The sequence below is a fragment of the Hetaerina americana genome, unplaced genomic scaffold, assembly GCF_022747635.1.
Source record: "Hetaerina americana unplaced genomic scaffold, ioHetAmer1.1.p SCAF_5, whole genome shotgun sequence".
In the NCBI taxonomy this organism is placed as follows: Eukaryota; Metazoa; Arthropoda; class Insecta; order Odonata; family Calopterygidae; genus Hetaerina; species Hetaerina americana.
In genome coordinates this window covers 49678964-49697591 of record NW_027287095.1, presented here as the reverse complement: position 1 = coordinate 49697591, position 18628 = coordinate 49678964, and the positions used below count along the sequence as shown (strand labels likewise).

Below are 18628 nucleotides of genomic sequence, written 5' to 3'. Positions count from 1 at the left end.
AAATGCAGCAGTTGCGTGATTTTTGTAATTTAAAACGGTATCTAACCGATTCTGACCAAATTTCAATAATGAAAACTCCAGATACAGGCAATTCTTCTGCCTATAGTTTCTCTGGCCGTTCTCTGTCCGTTCAAAATTCTGAGTAAAATGCTCCATTGTGTTGCCAGTATACGTTTAGGTCCCCTTTGTTTCCATACAAGCAGTCCGGCTACTCCTAGGCTTCCTCGATAACTTTTCTTGCCTTTATCCTTCTTTTTGATCGTTAATTCCAGGGATCCGTAATTATAGTCTTCTTTCAGCTTTCGGAGTCCCTTACGATTCTTCTCAGCCGAAGGTTCCTGTGCGATTCTGTACGCAGAGTGAACTCAAAGGGAGTCTGAAAGTTGGAAGACAATTTTAAATTCGAGCCTATTAGAAACATTAAGCCAAATCCTTATTCCTCCTTAATTACAAGCAGCCATGAACCTATAGTGGTTTTTACGTATGAGGTTTGTTAAATATGAGGTTTTTACTGCAGTTCTACATGAATTTTCGCAATTGCTATTTCGGTTGATTTGGATTGAGACCTTTAGAGGGTGACTTCACGGTGATTTCATTACCAAACATAAGTGGTGTTTTACAGGGCTCTAAACTGCAGTAATCCATTCTCAAACAACTCAGTTTTCAGGGACATGTGAATCCTGCGATTTTCATTTCGCGGTCGCTCCGTAATTTCATCTTCCACATACATCATGCATGTAGACGCATGTATTTTAGGTTCTTCATGTTTATTAATTAATTGGTATCGCTAAAATCAATCAGTTGTCTTGATCCAAAAAAAATGAGTCAAAAATGGGATGTTTTAGGTTTCGATGAACGTACCGGATATTCCGTTTCAAGAAGAATTAATTTTTATGGATGTACTTTTTTTCGCCAAAACAAATTTAAATGACTTATGAGTATGCATTCGTAGTGTGCATTTTATTTCATAAAGTAATATTATATTTTCCCAAGATTTTTGGTTGTTTTCTGATGATAAACAATCATTTAAGTCACACCATTTCTTTCGGTTTTTCATTATCATTTATTTTGAAATACACTCACCTGAAACTCTTTATGAGCTGGTAATACTAGGGTGACAAGTTTTTAAGGATAGTTTGGCCATTGAGTAAAGTTTCCAGTGAAATACTGAGTCGGTAGGATAAATAGGCTGATGAGATAATGGAGATATGGAAGCTTTTTGCGATTTGCTGAAGGATATGATTGCGTTATACATGAGATAAAGGGACCGGATGAGAATGTATAAAAAAATATTGATTTATCGGCGATTACAGGAATTAAATATGGCAGATATATATGTGAGAGGAAATGCATCGCAATGCTGTATGAGCAGTTTTCCGGAGATACTATACACCCATTTTTTCCCTTCGAGAAAATAGGTCGCCCTGAGGACCGGACAACATATCCTTTGTATTTTCTGGTATACGAATTAAGTCCCCCCATTTTTAATTATCGATAATTCGCTTGCTCGAGTACTATGCCCTACAATGTTTTTGAAATCCATACATTAGGGTGAGAGTTCCAGATCGTTCCCATATCCTACATGAGGTTTCCCTGGAAAATGTGGTATCCGATAAACCGCATAGCTTTCGAGGAGCCGTGAGATTCCTGAGGTGTCTCCAGGATGTGAACCCATGCCTTCCGGTCAGTTCCCCAGCAACCAAACCACTGAACTATCACGCCGCCAAAATAACTGCATAATTCAACAAGAAAAATCACGAAAAGTTTCTCTTGAAAAAGAAAATAAATATTTTTACGATTCGATTTCTTGCCACGTAATCGACATCCGCATGAAATCGCATCCGAATTAGTTCGCTTGAAGTCACAGGACACGGCTGCATTCGTTCACCGTGTGGACATCAGGTAATTGGAATCGCGTGATCTCCGCCGGTCTAATGTCGAAACAAAACGGGGAAGAACTCCTTTTAGCCGTCCATGGATTGTTTGCGCTGGAACAGACCGAGACGTGAGGAAAACTCCAGAGTCACGCGGAGTTAGCCTCTCAGTGCATCGTTCATCTCAGCCGTTCGATTCGGCGATTGGCTCCTGGCGCATCGCCCTCCGATTACCAATGCAACGGGAAGTTGGGGGGGGGGGGTTGGAATCCTAAGGAAGACGAATCTCCTGTCCGTGGCGGTCGTCGGAAAGTGGGGAGGAGGGGGAAGGTCGCCCTGGGTATCTTCGGGCCAGGCGGCAGCGGCGGGGGTTAGGAGAGGGAGCGGGAGGGAGGGAGGGAAAGCTGAAGGGGAGCGGGGAGAGAGGGAGTAGGGGGCGGTGTTCGGGCCGTGAGCGTCGGAAGGCTGGTGAACGGGCAGGCAGCTCCTCCCCTCCGTACCTCAGTAACCGGCAAGCCTTCGCCGTGAGTGAAACGGAGGAGCGTGGGATTACGACGCTCTGAAACGCATTAACCACAGTTGAACCCCGAACCGCATATGCACTATTTTTCTGAACGATCACCACTGTGCCCGAAATATACACCGAGTTCATCCTTGGCTCGCGGTACTTCGATGGCAATTCGGACTTGAACGTCGCCGCTGCCGAAAACGAGGAGGATATTTCTGAAGGGAGAGAGAGGGATAGGAGAAAGCTATCTTCCTAGAAGCCTGGTCGACCTCCCTAGAGAGCTGACAGCTCGACCTGATCGCCGCGACCCGAGTGAATCTACGAAAAGTGGATAAGGTGAGTGTCTGTGTGCGCGTGTCCCGGTTTACACGTTTCCGTGCCTGTGAAAAATGAGTCCGTGAATGAATACCCTCGTTGGGTGATTCGGTTCGTTGATACTCGGGCAACCGTTTCCGAATGCGAAGTCCACCTTTTCCAAGCGAGTTTGACGGGTGGGCGTCTCGATTGGTCCATCACCGTGATTTTATACAGTGCACACGTTCGCCTACTTAGGTGAATTTCGTGTCTTCGTCGCTTATTGGAATCGTGAACGTTTTTCTGTTAGTGCGGCATGAGTTTAAAATCGTCTCGGGGGAAAAATGGGTGCGTGGTGCTCATTCGTCAATTTTGCCGGTCGGGTCGGAATGCCGGTTTTACCGAACACGGGCCTCGAGTAATAACTACCCCTTTGCACGCATTTACTGGTTTGTGCATTTATTGATTTGATTTGCTCATCCCTCCCGGGTAATCAGCGCTGGAAATATGCCAACTCCACTTGCTTATTCCTCGTTTCTCAAATTGGCCGACGTTTTGAGAGTCATCCGACTCAAAGAGAGCATGGGTGGTGCTTGGAGCTTCATTCGAAGACCTTCCCCATAGTGCGTGCGTGGGTGACAGGCGACGGCCGAGGGCTTGGGGAACTGTCAAAATCTGGGGGAGAAAGTCAGTCGTGCGGGCACAGATTTAAAAGTAGAATATGTCGCCGGGAGGCTTGACGTCCCCTCCGACATTACTCTCGCGTGGAACGACACGCGTCGGCTATTTCCGATTCGTGAGTGAGGTGAAAAAGTTCTTTCGTCCGCGGAGTACATCGCCATAATTTGGAATTTCTTTTAATCTAGCGTTGCATCAAATTGAAATTCTTAGCATATAATTGGGTGATCTGCGTTCTCGGAAAGAAAACATGAACTCGGCGTTTTGATCTGAAAAAAACTACGAATTCACCACTGTAATTCAGGTAGCTTTTAACTTTAAAGGCATTGTTCATCCATTAAGGGAATGGTAGCGATGCACAGTTAATGTCTTGGGATGCAACTGAGATTTCTGATGGTTTTTCCGTCGAGAAAACAAAAGCTCCAGTTATTAGTTCAACCCTCGGCATTGCAGGATTTAAAAACTGTTCAATTGCAATGTTGCATTAATATGCTGTGTATTTGTTTACTTGCGCATGAGAACCAACGTTCATTTCCTGCCTAGAAGTCAGTGCAGCGTATTTTTGGATGTGTTTCTCGGGTCCCTTTGAAGTATGTATACACGACTCGTGCGCGTGTTCACCGGCATTGGGTGGATTCTCATTGCTCCGATCACCCTCCCTCTATAGAAGCCTCTTTCCTCTGCCGCCGCTGCTCTCGCCCCCTCCTGCCCTCCCCCCTTCGTCGTCACTCCACTTTCGTATTTTTTCAAACCCCCTCGTTCGCTCCTCTCCTCCCTTTGACTAACTCACTTTCCTTTTTAACACTTTGCTCATTCTCTATGCTCACTCCATCGTCCTCGAGTCCTCTCCCTACCATTTACTTGCCCTTTAAGGCTCCGATGTTCCCATCTAGTTCTCCTCGCCACTTAATTCAAATCCTCCTCCGCTTGCTATATTAGATAATTCGTCTCTTATGCTACGTTGATGGCCCATCTTCCGCACGAGTCGAGGTGACAGGGCATTTCCGTGGTCTTTGGACTCCATAACGGTGCCCTGTGTGTTCGTTTTTAGTCATTAGTTTTCGTTTAATGCTGTTTAGTTGTCTTGTTTGATCTTGTATTCGTTTACTGCTTTAGAGTTTAAGTTTGGGTGTATGCTGGAAAAAAAACGTAATTTTCAACTATGGAAGAGTGACTTTTTTTGGTTTTCTGTTGACGTTGATTGCTGGGACAGATTCATGAAGCGCATCATTTTGGGAACTGAGCAATTTTTTAACCTTTTAGTGTGTTTGTTTACATTTGCCAGAATGGATTGCTACACTTCGCCATTGTCTTCGAATCAATACATATTTTCATAATGCAATAAATATCAGGTTCTCAGAATGAAGGATGACAATATGTACATTAGGTTGTCGAGTATTTCTTATGGCATTTCCCTAGAAACTCTTATATGCAGTTCCAAGGAAATCATTTCATATTTCTAGGGTTATTCTACGGGATGAAATTTGTCACCCTGCCGATCGCTCAATAGCCTCTCCAGGCTTGGGCATGCATGGCATTTACATCAACGGACCACTCTCGGAGTGAGCCCTTTTATCGAGTGAAAAAGGAAGTCCTCTTGCTATATCTGATCAAATATTAGTGTGGCGTTCGCATGTTTTTCTGAGGGAGCGCGATTCATCAAATTGGGAAACTGATAGCAGACGACCGATTGAGAGAGATAGAATCATCTGGTGTGTAAACAAGCCGCTCGGACGAAGCAACGAGGTGGTTCAGCAATAAAATGTCGTAAATGCAGTCGTGAAACCATTGAAGAGGCACTTATTATTTCTCTTAAAACTGTAGGCCTTCTGTGCTCGAATAAATTTATTCTTGGATTTTATTTGACAATTTATTTTTTATTCCGTTCGTTCTCTTCTATCGACGAAAATTGAACGTAGATGGTCAGAGGAACGGTGGCGATTAGTCCGAAAATTTCATTCACTGTAGTATTTCCCGACCATCCAACAAAGACATGACCCACCTTCTCCCTCGGTGGCGGTTTCGTTCGAAAGGGAATGAATACGTTAGGCCGCGCGTGACCGTTCAATCGTTTCCTCCGTGGTCGTCTCCCAGAGCAACAGACGCCCTCCCATCACCGCCCCGTGCACCAAACTCAACCCCCTAGTCCCTGGTCGAATCTTTTAATCTCCACCCCTCAACATCGCAGCACGCCCCGGCGGAACGACTCCCCTCTGCCTCTTTGGGCGGCTTCCACGACGGATCGGCTGTTGGACTCCATTCTTTCCTATTGTCGCCGCCCACGCACCCTGGAGCCTTCCCTCTCCCTTCCTCCCCCCCGCCTTCCCGTCCCCTTTCCCTCCCGTCGCTCCGCTCTTCTACGCCCATTCATCCCATCTGGGAAGTGCAGCGGGGGCTTTAATTTCCCTCCTCCGGGCGCAGGTGGACGCGAGGGTGCGGCAGGAAATGCTCGCCAAGGAGAGGCGGGCGTGCAGGAGGTGACCCCGGCTACGCCCACAAAACAGGTTTAGGTCTAGGCATTTTTTCATTTCAGGTATTTTTAGAATACTATTTTAAGGGGTCGACACGTGGAGATGTTTAGCTGCAATTTGGACTAGTGGAGAAAATTATAGCTTCATTCTTTCTCTGTTCTATCTCTGTTTGCCGTAATAATTCGGCGACCCGTATTCGAGTTAATCATAATAATCTTCCTCGAATGATTTTCAAGTTTTATTTCTTCGGCCCCAAATCTGAACTCAACTTTCTTCATAAGGATTTCATAGTGAAGCTATAATGTAGGCTTAGAGTTGTCAGTTCGAACTTTGTTCGAACACGATCCTATTTTTAAAAAATACGATAATTCATTTGTTATTCAGGTATTCGGAAAGATTTTAAGGGCGTTTATGTTTGCTATATTCATTCGATTCATTGTATTACTAAAAACTGCCTCTAATTTTTGCGAAAAAAACGTTAACACCTCAAGTACTAGAGTTTGCCAACACCGAAACTCATTGCGATGGCTATTTTTTCTTCAGTTTTATATGATTAAATAATATGTTTGAATTCTTCCCATCTCGCGGCCAACCTGAGGAGAGCATGTCAGCTAAATTATATCGTAATTAGTTGCTGCGACCGTCTCGGAGAGTATGCTGAGAGAAATTTATGTACGCAAAATAATTTCTTTGGCTTCTTTCCGTAAAAGTTTGTTCTTTTTGGATATTAAGTGTTCTACATTGAGTCCCGATTTATTACTACGTTTTCCCAGAGTCGATAAATAGACACCTCATGATGCCTACCTCCTGAAACTATCATTTCCACCTTCGAATATTCCAAATTTGGAAAGAAAATTCTTAATGATACTTAAAGTCAATTGATGTCTGGGGAAAATATAAACGTTTATTTAAAGAGCGTGTCGGGTACGAATCGAAACTTCATTTATACTATACTTTCCATTTTACATCATATCATCATGAATCTTTGAAAACTCAATATATCACGATTTCATTTGAAGGTGAATTTAAAATCGCGAAAGGCCGTCGAGTGGTTTTTCGCGCTCGGCCGTTTAGGGAAGGGGACGGTTGGGAAGAATGGACCCACGGGGTGCCCCAGGGGCTTTGTTCCCTTTGCGCTGACCTCCACTAAGGGCCTCGACATTCTTTTCCTTTTTCACGGCCAACCCGTAAACATTGTGTCAATCTCAAGGACTTCCCGTCCCACCAATCCCTGATCCCGAGACCAGACGTCTGGCGAAGCGTTTCAGTCGTCGTCATACTCGAAAGTCTTCAAGTTTACCTTCTTTCTATCGCGCTAAACATATGGCTGGAAGAAGCTGTCGCATTTTGTCGCCCTATTTAATAGTCTCACACTATTTATTGAACTGGATGATTGGTTTATATGCGATTGGAATACTATTGAGTAATACCCACTTGAAAAGCGAGATAAAAAATTAATCCGTATCGTATCATTTCGTTAGTAACAGTAAAAAGTGAATTTCTAATTAAGTGTAAATAGCGAAAATTAAAATTGCGCGTATCGCAATTACTAGGGAATCGGCTACCATCTTCATTGGCACAACGTTTTGTGCTGATACATCCTTGGTCCCATTAACGTATTTAAATCTCATGCCTTAACTTCCGTGACCTGAAATAGAGGGAGTCTGTATATTATTAAACTTTGGTCAGGTTAATGGTTTTGTTTTTCCCTTGTCATACCATGATTTAAGAGACATGTTTACTAGAGAGGTCATCGACAAAAATGATTTTTAAGCAACAGGGTGCTACCATTGAGTCGCTGGGGTCATATGTTGGAAAAATGACCTCTATAACCTTTTTAGGTCTTTCGATATTGCAAGACCTTTAAGGAAGATATGGGGTGGGTACAGCGAAAGCGTGTCGATCGAAATAATCCTTTTATGACAAGTATTAAACGTACTCTTAAAATATGCACGTCCTCATCCATCTTAAGGCTCCTTTTTTTTGGTCGCAATTTGGCGTGGGCATTGGATTGGCTAGATTTGGTGTTGGAATGTCAGGAGAGGCCGTTGACCCAGTCCTCATATAAGTTTTAAATTCTATCGAGGATGAATGGATAGAATTAGAAAGTGGAGTGGGGTAGTTTATTCACTTCGTCTTATCTCTTAAAGGGAAGATAGTGGGTGCCCTCTCTATACTGATTTTGAGATGACATTTCCTAACCATTCTCAATCTATTGCTTCATAAATTGTACTAAGTAAAGATTAACCCATTTTCAGCATTAATAACGTTGAATAAATCAATCAACACACGATCGTGGTGACTTTCAGGGTAGCATATAGATGTGGAATTGCACATTTTAATGATCAACTGCTTCAAACTTTGTAAACATTAGAAAATAAACATCTAGGGAATTTGTACGCATCAGATATCGGAATTTAATATGGAAATATTTTTTTATTCCATTAATAATAATTAGGATGAAAACAATTGGGAGTTTTTTCTCTTTCGCGAGATCTCAAATTACTTTGACCAAATCTAAATTGATGGTTATCGATGGAGGAGCGTTATTTGTCTAAAGACTTTGGGGCCTTGTTCCCAACGAGGACCCCTTTAATCTTTTCTTCCGAATGATGTGATGATAAATCTTTTGATAAAAAAGGTATAAATCAAATGCATCTTAATTGATTTCCATCTAAATTGAAGGTGGGAGTTCGCAAAGTAACCTAAAGATCGGGGTTACGTTATGGTTGGTCTACGCCATTCACTCTAGACGTCTACTTAGGTCGTGTCGATCGAAGGTAAAGGTGTCGTGGGAGGAAGGCAATTCTGACTATCCTGAAACTAAGACGAAACTATCTACGAAACTAAGACGGCAAAATTCATTGCCTTGGTATTGTCGCTCAACAGACTGAGAGTTCAGCATCGCAACCAAATATCTGTTGCTCTCAGCCTTTGATCGTTTCTGTCGATCGATGGAGCCTTATTGGTTGGGAGAAAAGAGCACAAGAGCCGGATCTCCTTCAGTTGGTGCAATGACACCTCACGTGGGTTTGGTGTCCCTTCGTGTGTCAGTCAAGGTGGTCCGGTCGCCCGGAGGGTTGGCCACATCACGTGATCCGCGTGTGGTGTCTCCTTATCTAACCGCCGTGTATTTTTTTTTTGAGAGCGAGACCGTGGATGGAGCGTGAAGGCGCCTCGATTCGACTTCCGTTGCACTCAATATACTAATCTCGCTAACCAGTCAACTTGGCATACACAACTCATGTTTGTAAGCCCCGAGATTATTTGATCCATGCATTGTTTACAGAGCTAATCTGCTGATTACACCGGCGGTCCATATTGGGTCGGAGCCTGAAATTCGCCCTCCATTCAAATTCTAATGGGGATAAAGGTTGGCAAATTGGTCGTAAATAATTAGTCAGCGATTTAATTATTGTTTGTTGGTCACGGCAGCGTTATGTATAAAGTTATATTAGATCGACTTAGTGATACATTATTTCCTAGGAAGTAGAGGCTTAGTCGGCGGGTTAAAAGACCTCTCTTCTCGTGAAAAAAAGTTTCTCTTTCGTAACTTGAACAATGAGAGTTTTCCCGGCAAATTCAACCTTTCTATCCAACTCGTGGACCTGTAGATGTAAAAAAAACCGTCTCCACGTCTTTGAGTGATTAATTTTTTCCAAACAATGAGCTCAAGATAATTATTCCAAAAATAACTCGAAACTAGGGCGCCAAATTAATGCCCCTTTAAATTTTAGTGCGAAAGATTTTGGAACACATTTTAATTTTTGGGTCATCTAAAAATTATTTGCAGTTTTCAAGCTTTCGAAGAAGGTTTTGATTATGGTCTGAGATAGGGTTATTGGTCAATTCCGAACCACGATCGCGCGCTGTCCTATGAAAAATTATGGAATGAATCCCAACCGGTGTAATTTGAACGGGTAAAGATGCAAATTTCATTCGGAGTTGTGTAGTTGTCCTTCTAATCTTTCTTCCCAATGTCTCCAATCCTCAGCGGCTGGGGAAGTCCGTGAATTGAGTAGAATGTGTGTCGTGATCATTCTTTCTTCGATGAAATTACATGAAACATCATAGGCGTTATTCTAATGAGATTCTATTGAATGTGTTTTCACAAAAAAATCATTTAATCCTTTGTAACTGAAGAATTCCGTGGTCAACATTAAAATGTATGGAGTTGGGTTATTTTGTGATGCACTAAATGTTAATTAGAATTGCTGGTCAATTGTCTGACAAGTCAATCAGCCGAGCGGATCGCTATACTCGAGAAATGGATCTTCTGAACGACTGACAGCAAAAAAAGTTACTTCAAACCAGTTTGGATTTCTTATTATGTCATTATTGGAGGAATTCTATAAGATCGCACTCAGTCAACCTTTGCGGAATAGCTAAGTACGACCGATTTCCGTTGAACTTGCATGAAAGGGATTTGTTGAGACATTAACGCTCAAATTTGCACCGTGCACACGCACCCAGTTTACATACATGTATGTATGTGTATATATATATATATATAATTATATATATATATATATATATATATATATATATATATATTTGTTTGGTATGTGATGGCAGAGTTCACCCAATGATAATATGCATGCATATATGCATGTACATATATATATATATATATATATATATATATATATACATGTACAATATTTATATATACAAATATGCATACATATATATACACACACATATATATATAAATATATATATATAGAAATTGTACTTTGAAACATGAGTTCGGTTAGTTAGATTTCATCAATCGTTTGATGGCCCTTCTCCCGAAACAATTTTCCATCCATTTTGCTTTTCTGGCCAGAGCTGAACTCCCAAGTACATACTTTTAAAGGTCAAGGGGATCGGCTCTATTCATAGTTTTTCCTGGGGAAGGGAGCCAAAAACGTTACGGAATGATGATTTGAAGAGATATCAGAATATATAGCTCCTCACTGAAAACAACCAAAGGGCACCATAACTCTTTCCTTTTCGTCTCTTCCCTTATACTCCGACTGACTTGCGCAGTTACAGACTCGGCGACTTCAGGGATTGAAACCGTTCAACCAAAGACATGGATGCGCCATTTCCATTTCGATCGAAATGAAATATTCATCCCCTTCTTTCAAAGCCTTGAATCGGTGCTTTCGTACTGCGTTAACACAATTCACTCACCCTAACATCTACGTCCAATCGGCGCGATCTGCACGGGAGTTCAAGGAGGCGGACTCGGTTAAACCCCGCGCCTCTTTAAGCATCCTCGACCGCCTGCACACCAGCGCACTCTCGGAGGCGGAGGGTGAAACGAAGTGGGATTTCATCCCCGAGGGGAGTGCGCGGGCGAGCGTGTGTTAGTGTGTGTGTTCCTGCTGGAAATTGATTCTCGTTTCAACGGTTGCATGAGAGAATAACAAAGTAAAGAAGAATTATTTCCAACACGTCGTTTCACTACCCGCATGCACCATGCACCCATGCCCTTGGGCCAAGGGTTTAACCCGCGTGACGATGGGACCACAAATCCCACGCCTCCCATTCCCTTTGAACTTTCCTCATCTTCCCGCCTCCCTCTTTCTTTTCCCGCAATCTCGTCTCATAAGTTAAGCGCGCGATGGCTCTACCCGATCGGGGGAAAGGGCAGCGATTGCACCGGGGGCGGGAGGTGGGGGGTTGATCAGAGGGAGGGTGAAGATGCGGACGAACCTTTCACCCGGGATGGGGCGCCAAGAGGTCTTGACCTCCACCCCCATTCTCCCCCACCCCGACGTTGGGATAGGTCTTTTCCCGCCGTCAGTCATTGGCTGATTTTTTAGATCTCTTTCCTCCCACTCTTTCCGCCGCCGAGCGATCGTCTCCGCCTTTAGGGAGACGCACCCGAGACATTCCCGTACTCGCGTCTCAAAAGCCCCCGGCGTCCAGCCAGAGCCCTCCGTCGAAGGGACCCATTATCAACCAGGGCGGCGCCTCCCCTCGGTCCATGAGCCACCGACTCCCGGCGCATTCTCCGCCACGATCCCCACCGAACAAGCGCCGACCGCGTTGGTGAGGAGGCCGCAGGCTGGAGACCCCGCTCTGACTCCCTCTCCATAGGAGAGAGAAGGACCTGTGCCGGGAGGGTCGGAGGTTTGGCTCCCACCTATTGGAGGAGAGTCTTCCGCGGCCTTTCGAGAGGTTGGCTTCCGTCATTTGTACCTGTTCGCCGAGGAGCCGGAAGGTGGAATGAATTTCACCCTTGAGGGTGGCACGAGCCGTGTGAATTTGTTCCTGACCGCTCAGCTAAGGTTCGAAACTTTTTTGTCGAAGATAGGGTCTTTAATTCTTTCATTTTTGATGTTCAGGGTATTTTTCAGAATATTTTAAGTTGTGGTTCCTGAAAATGTATTTGTTTTCTTCCAAGAGGGACGCTCTGAATTGGCAGGCAAGGAAAATTATGCCGCACATAACTCACGTTCCAGATGTGTGACAATTTTCCAGGTTTACTTTTAACGAATTATTGGGACTCAAAATTGTGTTGGTATCCCATTACTTACTACAGTCGGCGTATTTCAAAGAGCAATTATATAATGAACGCGCTCTCGGGCTCCCTTTATTTTGGGAAGAAGTCGGATTTTTCTGAAGGGAATAATTTTTAAGGAAACAAGATATTTGATATTGAGTGAAATTTAAAATAAGAAAATTACATAAATGGCTAACATCGTTTACAAGAAATGCGCTTATAAATTTATTCTAATATCCCTTTTATGTTTCTCAATGATTTTATGATCAATTTTTAGATTTTTGATTGTTCTGACCATCAGCTTGCTACTCTTTGTGATAGTTCGCGCTAACAAAAGTCTCCTGGATCGAAATTCGGCTATAAAGAGAATGGGGCACGGTGAAGCTTAAAAGAGTGTTAATTTTCTCAGCTTTCTTGCAAAAGTAATATAATGCAATTTTTTCCTTTATATTTCATCGTGATATGGCATGTCATAAAGAATAATGAAGTTCGGCTTGATTATTAATTTGTACTTCCGTTGCATTTGAATCGCGCAATCGTAAATGTCGTACAAAGTTGTTTTGATGACTTCCCCTTAGAACTTCGTAAGACTAAAAACGTATGATGAGCCCTTAATTAACTGTTGCGTCGTCGGTGTGGTCAACTGATGGCAGTTATCCTATCTGACGAAGCAATGGTGTCATGCATTCATTTAGGCTTTATTTGCATGCATTAAATTGCGTATTAAACGGCACAAAAAATTGGAAATGATGGGAGTGCGTGTTGATGAAATCAAAAGGTTCTTCGCGGGATTTGCATGTCCGGGGCAATGCGCAAGGTGAAGTTCCCAGAATAAATTACGAACACGTTATTGCCCTTCCTCCTCTCTGCAGAGGTTTCTCCGCGAAGGCTAAGAGAGTCATCCAAGGGCTGCTGCTCTAATTGCGATGCCAGACAATTTTTTTCAATCACTCTTGCTGTTTCGATTCCTTTCATTCTCTTCTTTCCTCTCTCTTTCTCGCATTTTACCCTTCGCTCGGCCGTTGTCGCTCGACATAAGACCTAGAGTGAGTTGGGTAGGGCCAAGGAGGAGGATGCTGGAGGCGATTAAGGTGTGAGGGGTGGTTTCGTTTTCAGGTGTAGTGGAACGGGAGGAGGAGGACTATTTGAATGGTTGAATGGCGTAGAGGCTGAGGTAATCGCATCCAAGGGGGGTGGGGGAGGGAGGTGCGGTGTCGGCCCTCGCAATCTCCTCACCTGGGGGCACGGGGCCCATGACCCAATTACGGGGGGAGCGGTGAGCCGCTCCAAGGTCCCTACATTCCCACACGAGGTCGGGGACGCCGGTAATTCACGTTTTCTGGCCTACCAATCATTAAGCGATCGGTTCTCCCTTCTCGCAACCCTCGGACACCCCTCCCCGAAGAATTGTGATCGCGGAAAAACATTGTATCGCGAAAATACGGAAACGTGAGCGGGAAGACATTTTTTTTTCAATCTCAGTTCTTCATAAAATTCTTCCCGTAAATTTCTATTGGGTCTAAATATTTTTCAATCAGCTGGGTGGTTCGGTTCTTTTTGTGGATTCGCTCCACCGAACAGTTTCCCCTTATTCGTCGTTGAATCTAGATTATCTGCCCTCTGCCTCTTTCCCTGTTTACCTATTTACAACATCCTGCTTTGCGATCCTCGCTCTACGCAGTGGAACACGTCGCTATTTGCTCGCAACGCGTAGGAATAAATATCCAGCGTTCCTCCGCGGTAAAAATCACTCGATTATTGCGTTCAGCCGTCAGTATCTGACATACCTAGCTCTCGGATAAAATTTCGCATGAATTTGTTTCGCAATCGTAGGCCAACAGATGTTTTTGTCCACACTAGGTAGGTGTATACATTCATTGGCGCCTTGACGTGTGTACACACATGACTGTGCTTTTTTCGCTCGCTCCAAAAACAAGGAGTTGCGAAAGCAGTCACCTAAGGGAATTTCGGCATCTCGATGATTTGAATCACGATTTTATGGTTGTAACTTGAAATCGGAAAATGAGTGACAAAGGAAATTTTTATTGGCTGAAATTCCGTATAGATGACTTCTGCATATGTTTAAAAAATATATTTTAACATTTAGAACTATTGCTTTTCGAAGGGGTTATTGTTAAATGTTAATATTCCATTTTTGTAAAAGTGTGTCATCACTCCTAGTTGTTAACTAATCATTACATTTTTTTGGCGCTCTTTCATTTTGCATAGGCATTTTATTCTCAATAGGGCTTTGTACTTACTCTAAAAATGGCTGTAAAAGTTGTTAATTAATAACAGAAAATTCGGAGAGTATAGCGTCGGAACCCCAAAAATGTTTCTAGTTTTGACGGTTTACATTTCTACACTTTGAGCTTATGCAATTTTTCTCCTCTTTCAACTCAACATAACAGTGGCAGGAGTCCAGAAGAGGTGACCGCAAATTCTGATTGTTTTTTTTTCGACTGTGAGAATGGTTAGTGCGTGGTTGATGAAATTGTGGGCCCGGAAACATTTTTTTTTCACTCCGCGTTTTAACGGCACGCGGTTCGTAATCAGAATTCTAATCTCAACAAAGCCGTCTTTCAAACTTTGATTAACTTTGTTGGTACATTGGTTATCGTAACCCATACTTCCTAACTTGGCCATATGGAAGGAAGAATTTATTTAAATTTGTAGGTACAGCAACTCTTTCGAAATGTTACGCTTTGCTGACGACTCGTTAGAGCTTCTGACAGGGTAGAAAGATTTTTAACTCTTGTGTGATTGATAACTAAGAAGTAAAATACCAAATGTTAATGCAAGTGTAACCGTAAATAATTTTTTGTAAAGAAAGACAAGGAAAACGCAAGTATGTCATAGACCGAAGAATGATTGAAATCATTTTATCATATGATAAGGAGAATAGCCCACCTTCATCTAGGAGAATAGCCCACCAACAATTTGGAGAGTAAGGAAACCTGTAAGGAGCAGACTGTTAGAGGAGGTCTACGGTGGAATTGGAAGTGATTCATGACTCATGAAACGCATAATATTTCCACAAAACACTAAATTTCACTCGACTGAGTTTCGACGAGCGGCGTCATCAGGTGAGGTGCATTGAATATTTTTGCACTTATACACAATTTGCATTGGGCAGAGTGTGGGGTTGAGGGCATTGGCCGTAATATTGGAATGGCGTCCCTTTCAAATGACCTCGATCTCCACTGTAAATTGTAAGTTAAGACTATTTACCGTATATCTCACCTGATGATAACGCCGCGAGTCGAAACCCAGTCAGTGGAATCAAAGTATTGTGCGTGGTAATATTTTGTTTCATCAAATTTTTTTGATGAACTGAGGGATAATAACATAATATCAATCCTGCAGCGGAGATGGAAAAAGGCTGAAGAAATGGGAGTCGGAAACAATAAAAATCAGCTTTTACAAAAGAAAGATAAAGATATGAAAAATGGACTGCACGATCAAAACTGAAGGACTCTTTAGGAGAGGAAGCAAGAAATTTCAAATGGCGGAAAAGAGAAAAAAAGCAAACTTATGGGGCACATAAGCATCCTGCAAAAAATACCGAAGGGAGAATGCATCGAAAGAAAAATTGATCAGGGTCATGATTGGATTGCATCAATTGGGCATGTAATGTAAAATGTAAAATTAAGAAATCGAAAGGAAAGGACTAGATGGGAATAAAGCAGAGGGTAAAGATCCTTGAAACTGATAATCGGATTTATCAATCCGATTATATATATATAATCCGATAATATTTGATAATTATAATTGCTCCTCTGATAGCCTGTAATTGTTTCCCTTACCAGTGACCATCGACAAAACAAGTGTTTTGTCGGATTAATTAAACGTTTCTCTACAAGAAACAAATTATCTCCTCCAACTCGCGACGGTTTCTTATAACCATGGCCGCTGTTGTTACAATTTTTAGGTAGAATGACGGCCTTAAAGGGTTCCAATTATGAGTCTGGAAAAAAAAAGCCTATTGGAAATCATAGTTTATCCCAAAATAGTGTTGCATATTATGCTCGATCGACGTCAGTTTTATTTTTCAATTCCATTAAATTAGTTTCCTGGGTAATAAAATGTTGTGTCGTTCGTCATTCCCTCTGTTCCGATCAAAATATGAATGCAAATCGGTGTATTTGTAAAACAAATGCAATCATGGACTGAAAGTGTAGCCGAAGTCCAAGGTGGATTCAGAAAATAACGTTGTAAGAGCCATTGGAGCCTACCTGACCGGTCTTCGGCGGACCAAGTTGGCGGCACTCGCATGCTCTTTATTTCGCCCAAGCTGGCAGAGCGGACAGGTAAAGGCATCCGGCCACGGAATCTCCTCAGTTGGTGATCGCAAGGTCGGCAGCTTCATATTGCGTAGGATTTAGCAGACGGCGGTGCTGAGGGACCTTGTGCTCCGAACTGAGCGATATTTTTAAGCCATTGCAGTGGGTTGCATTTTGGCAGACCCCTTGGTCCAGTATCTAAAACATAAATTCAGAATGAGCGAACTAATGGGAATAATAATGTAAAAACAAAATGATTGATTGCTCTTCCATTTTGTAGCTGGTCATAGGTTCATTTCGGGATAAGTCGAAGGTTGGCGGGTTTCGTTAAGTTGGGCTTGGGAAGAATGGTAAAGGTAACCGTTGGGGCAACTTCTACGAAATATTTTCCTTTTTGTAATGGACTAATCAGTGCCGTAGCCAGCAGAACCGTAATCCATCAGTTGATTTAAGCTAATAGTTAATGTATCTTAGAGGGACACCAGCTACAGTGTTTCTCGGCATACCGACATTTCAGGCATTTAGGTCTAGAATGTGTTTAAGTCGGGGATCTGCGTTGCGTCCTGCTTTGGTTGGGAAACTCGGAAAGGGTACGACTTGTTTCGCTCGTTACGGTTGTTTTTTTACGAGGCATGGGGAGATTGGTTGAAGAGCCTTTTCACTTAAAATACCCATTGCCCATAACGTAGTGCACTTGTCTCGTCATTGCTGGCCACAGAGAGAGGGATTTTGCGTATTTAAATTTTTCACGTCGCCTGTTACATAAGAGAGGCCGCGTGTTTCCAGCGTTTTGCTTTGCAGTCGCTTGAGGAGTGATGGGCTAACACATGATCATAAATCCGTGGCGTAATTAACATTTGTGCATAGGACTGCTATTTTTGCACTTCCAGTCGGTCACGTTTTTTATTAAAGAAAAGGTCGTCTGCAATAGACAGCAGTCAGAGTTTCAAATTTATTGATGGATAATGAGAACGTAATTTTATTTCGTACTCGCAAAGTTCAATTTTGCCTTCGCTAATTCGTTTTTAATGCAACAATTCGCTCTCTCTACAATTAGGTGTCAAGTTCTCTATGTGTAAAGTTCCAGGTAGGATGGTATGATTCTCCAGATACAAAACGTCAGGCGTGGTTTCATTTTCGACTGGGAGATCTCGGAATTGTTTAACATCTAGCGGTGGATCCACGAAACTTTCACTTGCCGTCAGGACAAAGAGGCACGGCAGTGGCCGGCTCCATCGTCTTCGGCCATCTGACACCTCGCATAAATGGTGTCGCGAATCCTTTTCGGTGAAAATGCACGGATGGCTTGTCTTTTTGGCTTTATCTGCCTCCAATGACACACTCATTATACTAAATCCATTTTACATAGGAAATTCTGCGTTCCCAGAAAACTAACACCCGCCATAAAAATTCATCGGTAGTAATTAAATATGAAAACGCCTCAATAAATTCCCTAAGCCTCTCCCTAATAATCTCAACTGGTTGAAAATTTAAAGTATTTTTCACGAAAGTCACCCGAATCGATCAAGGACCGCTATTCATTTAACTTTCCGAAAAGGAAATCCACACGCCCTATTGTTCCAACGACGTTCGCGAATCCCAGGAAGAAATATCGCCCACCACCTTTTGACGCATTACTCCACCATCCTCCATTCATGTTGCTGATTGAGAGAAAACAAGGACTTTCAATAAATATAGAGGTAAACAGTTCCAGTAATTTTTAAACTCGACGTGAGAATCTTGAAAATCCATCAAAACAAGCCCACCGTACGCGAAATAATAAATTCCAGTTCCTTTCGCGAGGGAATGTTGCGTCGACGCAATCGTCGGCACTCGTGCTCGGCGCGTGCGATTGCACGCGGCCGAGGTCTCGTCCCCGATTTGCGTGCGCCCCGGGAATGGTGAGTGCATTGCGATGGTTCTCGGCCAAGCGCGGGCTTGTGACTCCCTGAATGAAAATTGACGTGCGGTGGCCCGTCACCGGTCGCCGTTGCCGTTGCACAAAGGGCTCAATACCTGATTGA

The 18628-nt window shown here is 43.0% G+C and overlaps 1 protein-coding gene across 3 annotated transcripts in view; it reads left to right on the top strand.

The window, feature by feature from the left end:
• Nucleotides 1-2321: 2321 nt before the first annotated feature.
• The window catches only part of Gbs-70E (Glycogen binding subunit 70E), a 55472-nt gene continuing 39165 nt past the window's right edge, over nucleotides 2322-18628 (top strand). For 2 of the 3 annotated variants that reach the window (XM_071591882.1, XM_071591883.1), the window contains exon 1: nucleotides 11735-12106. In XM_071591882.1, coding sequence (XP_071447983.1) covers nucleotides 12045-12106 — 62 coding nt within the window. In that variant the 5' untranslated portion in view covers nucleotides 11735-12044. Of the gene's footprint in view, nucleotides 2719-11734; nucleotides 12107-18628 lie in introns of those variants that run through there. The other variant, XM_071591886.1, reaches the window with a different exon arrangement.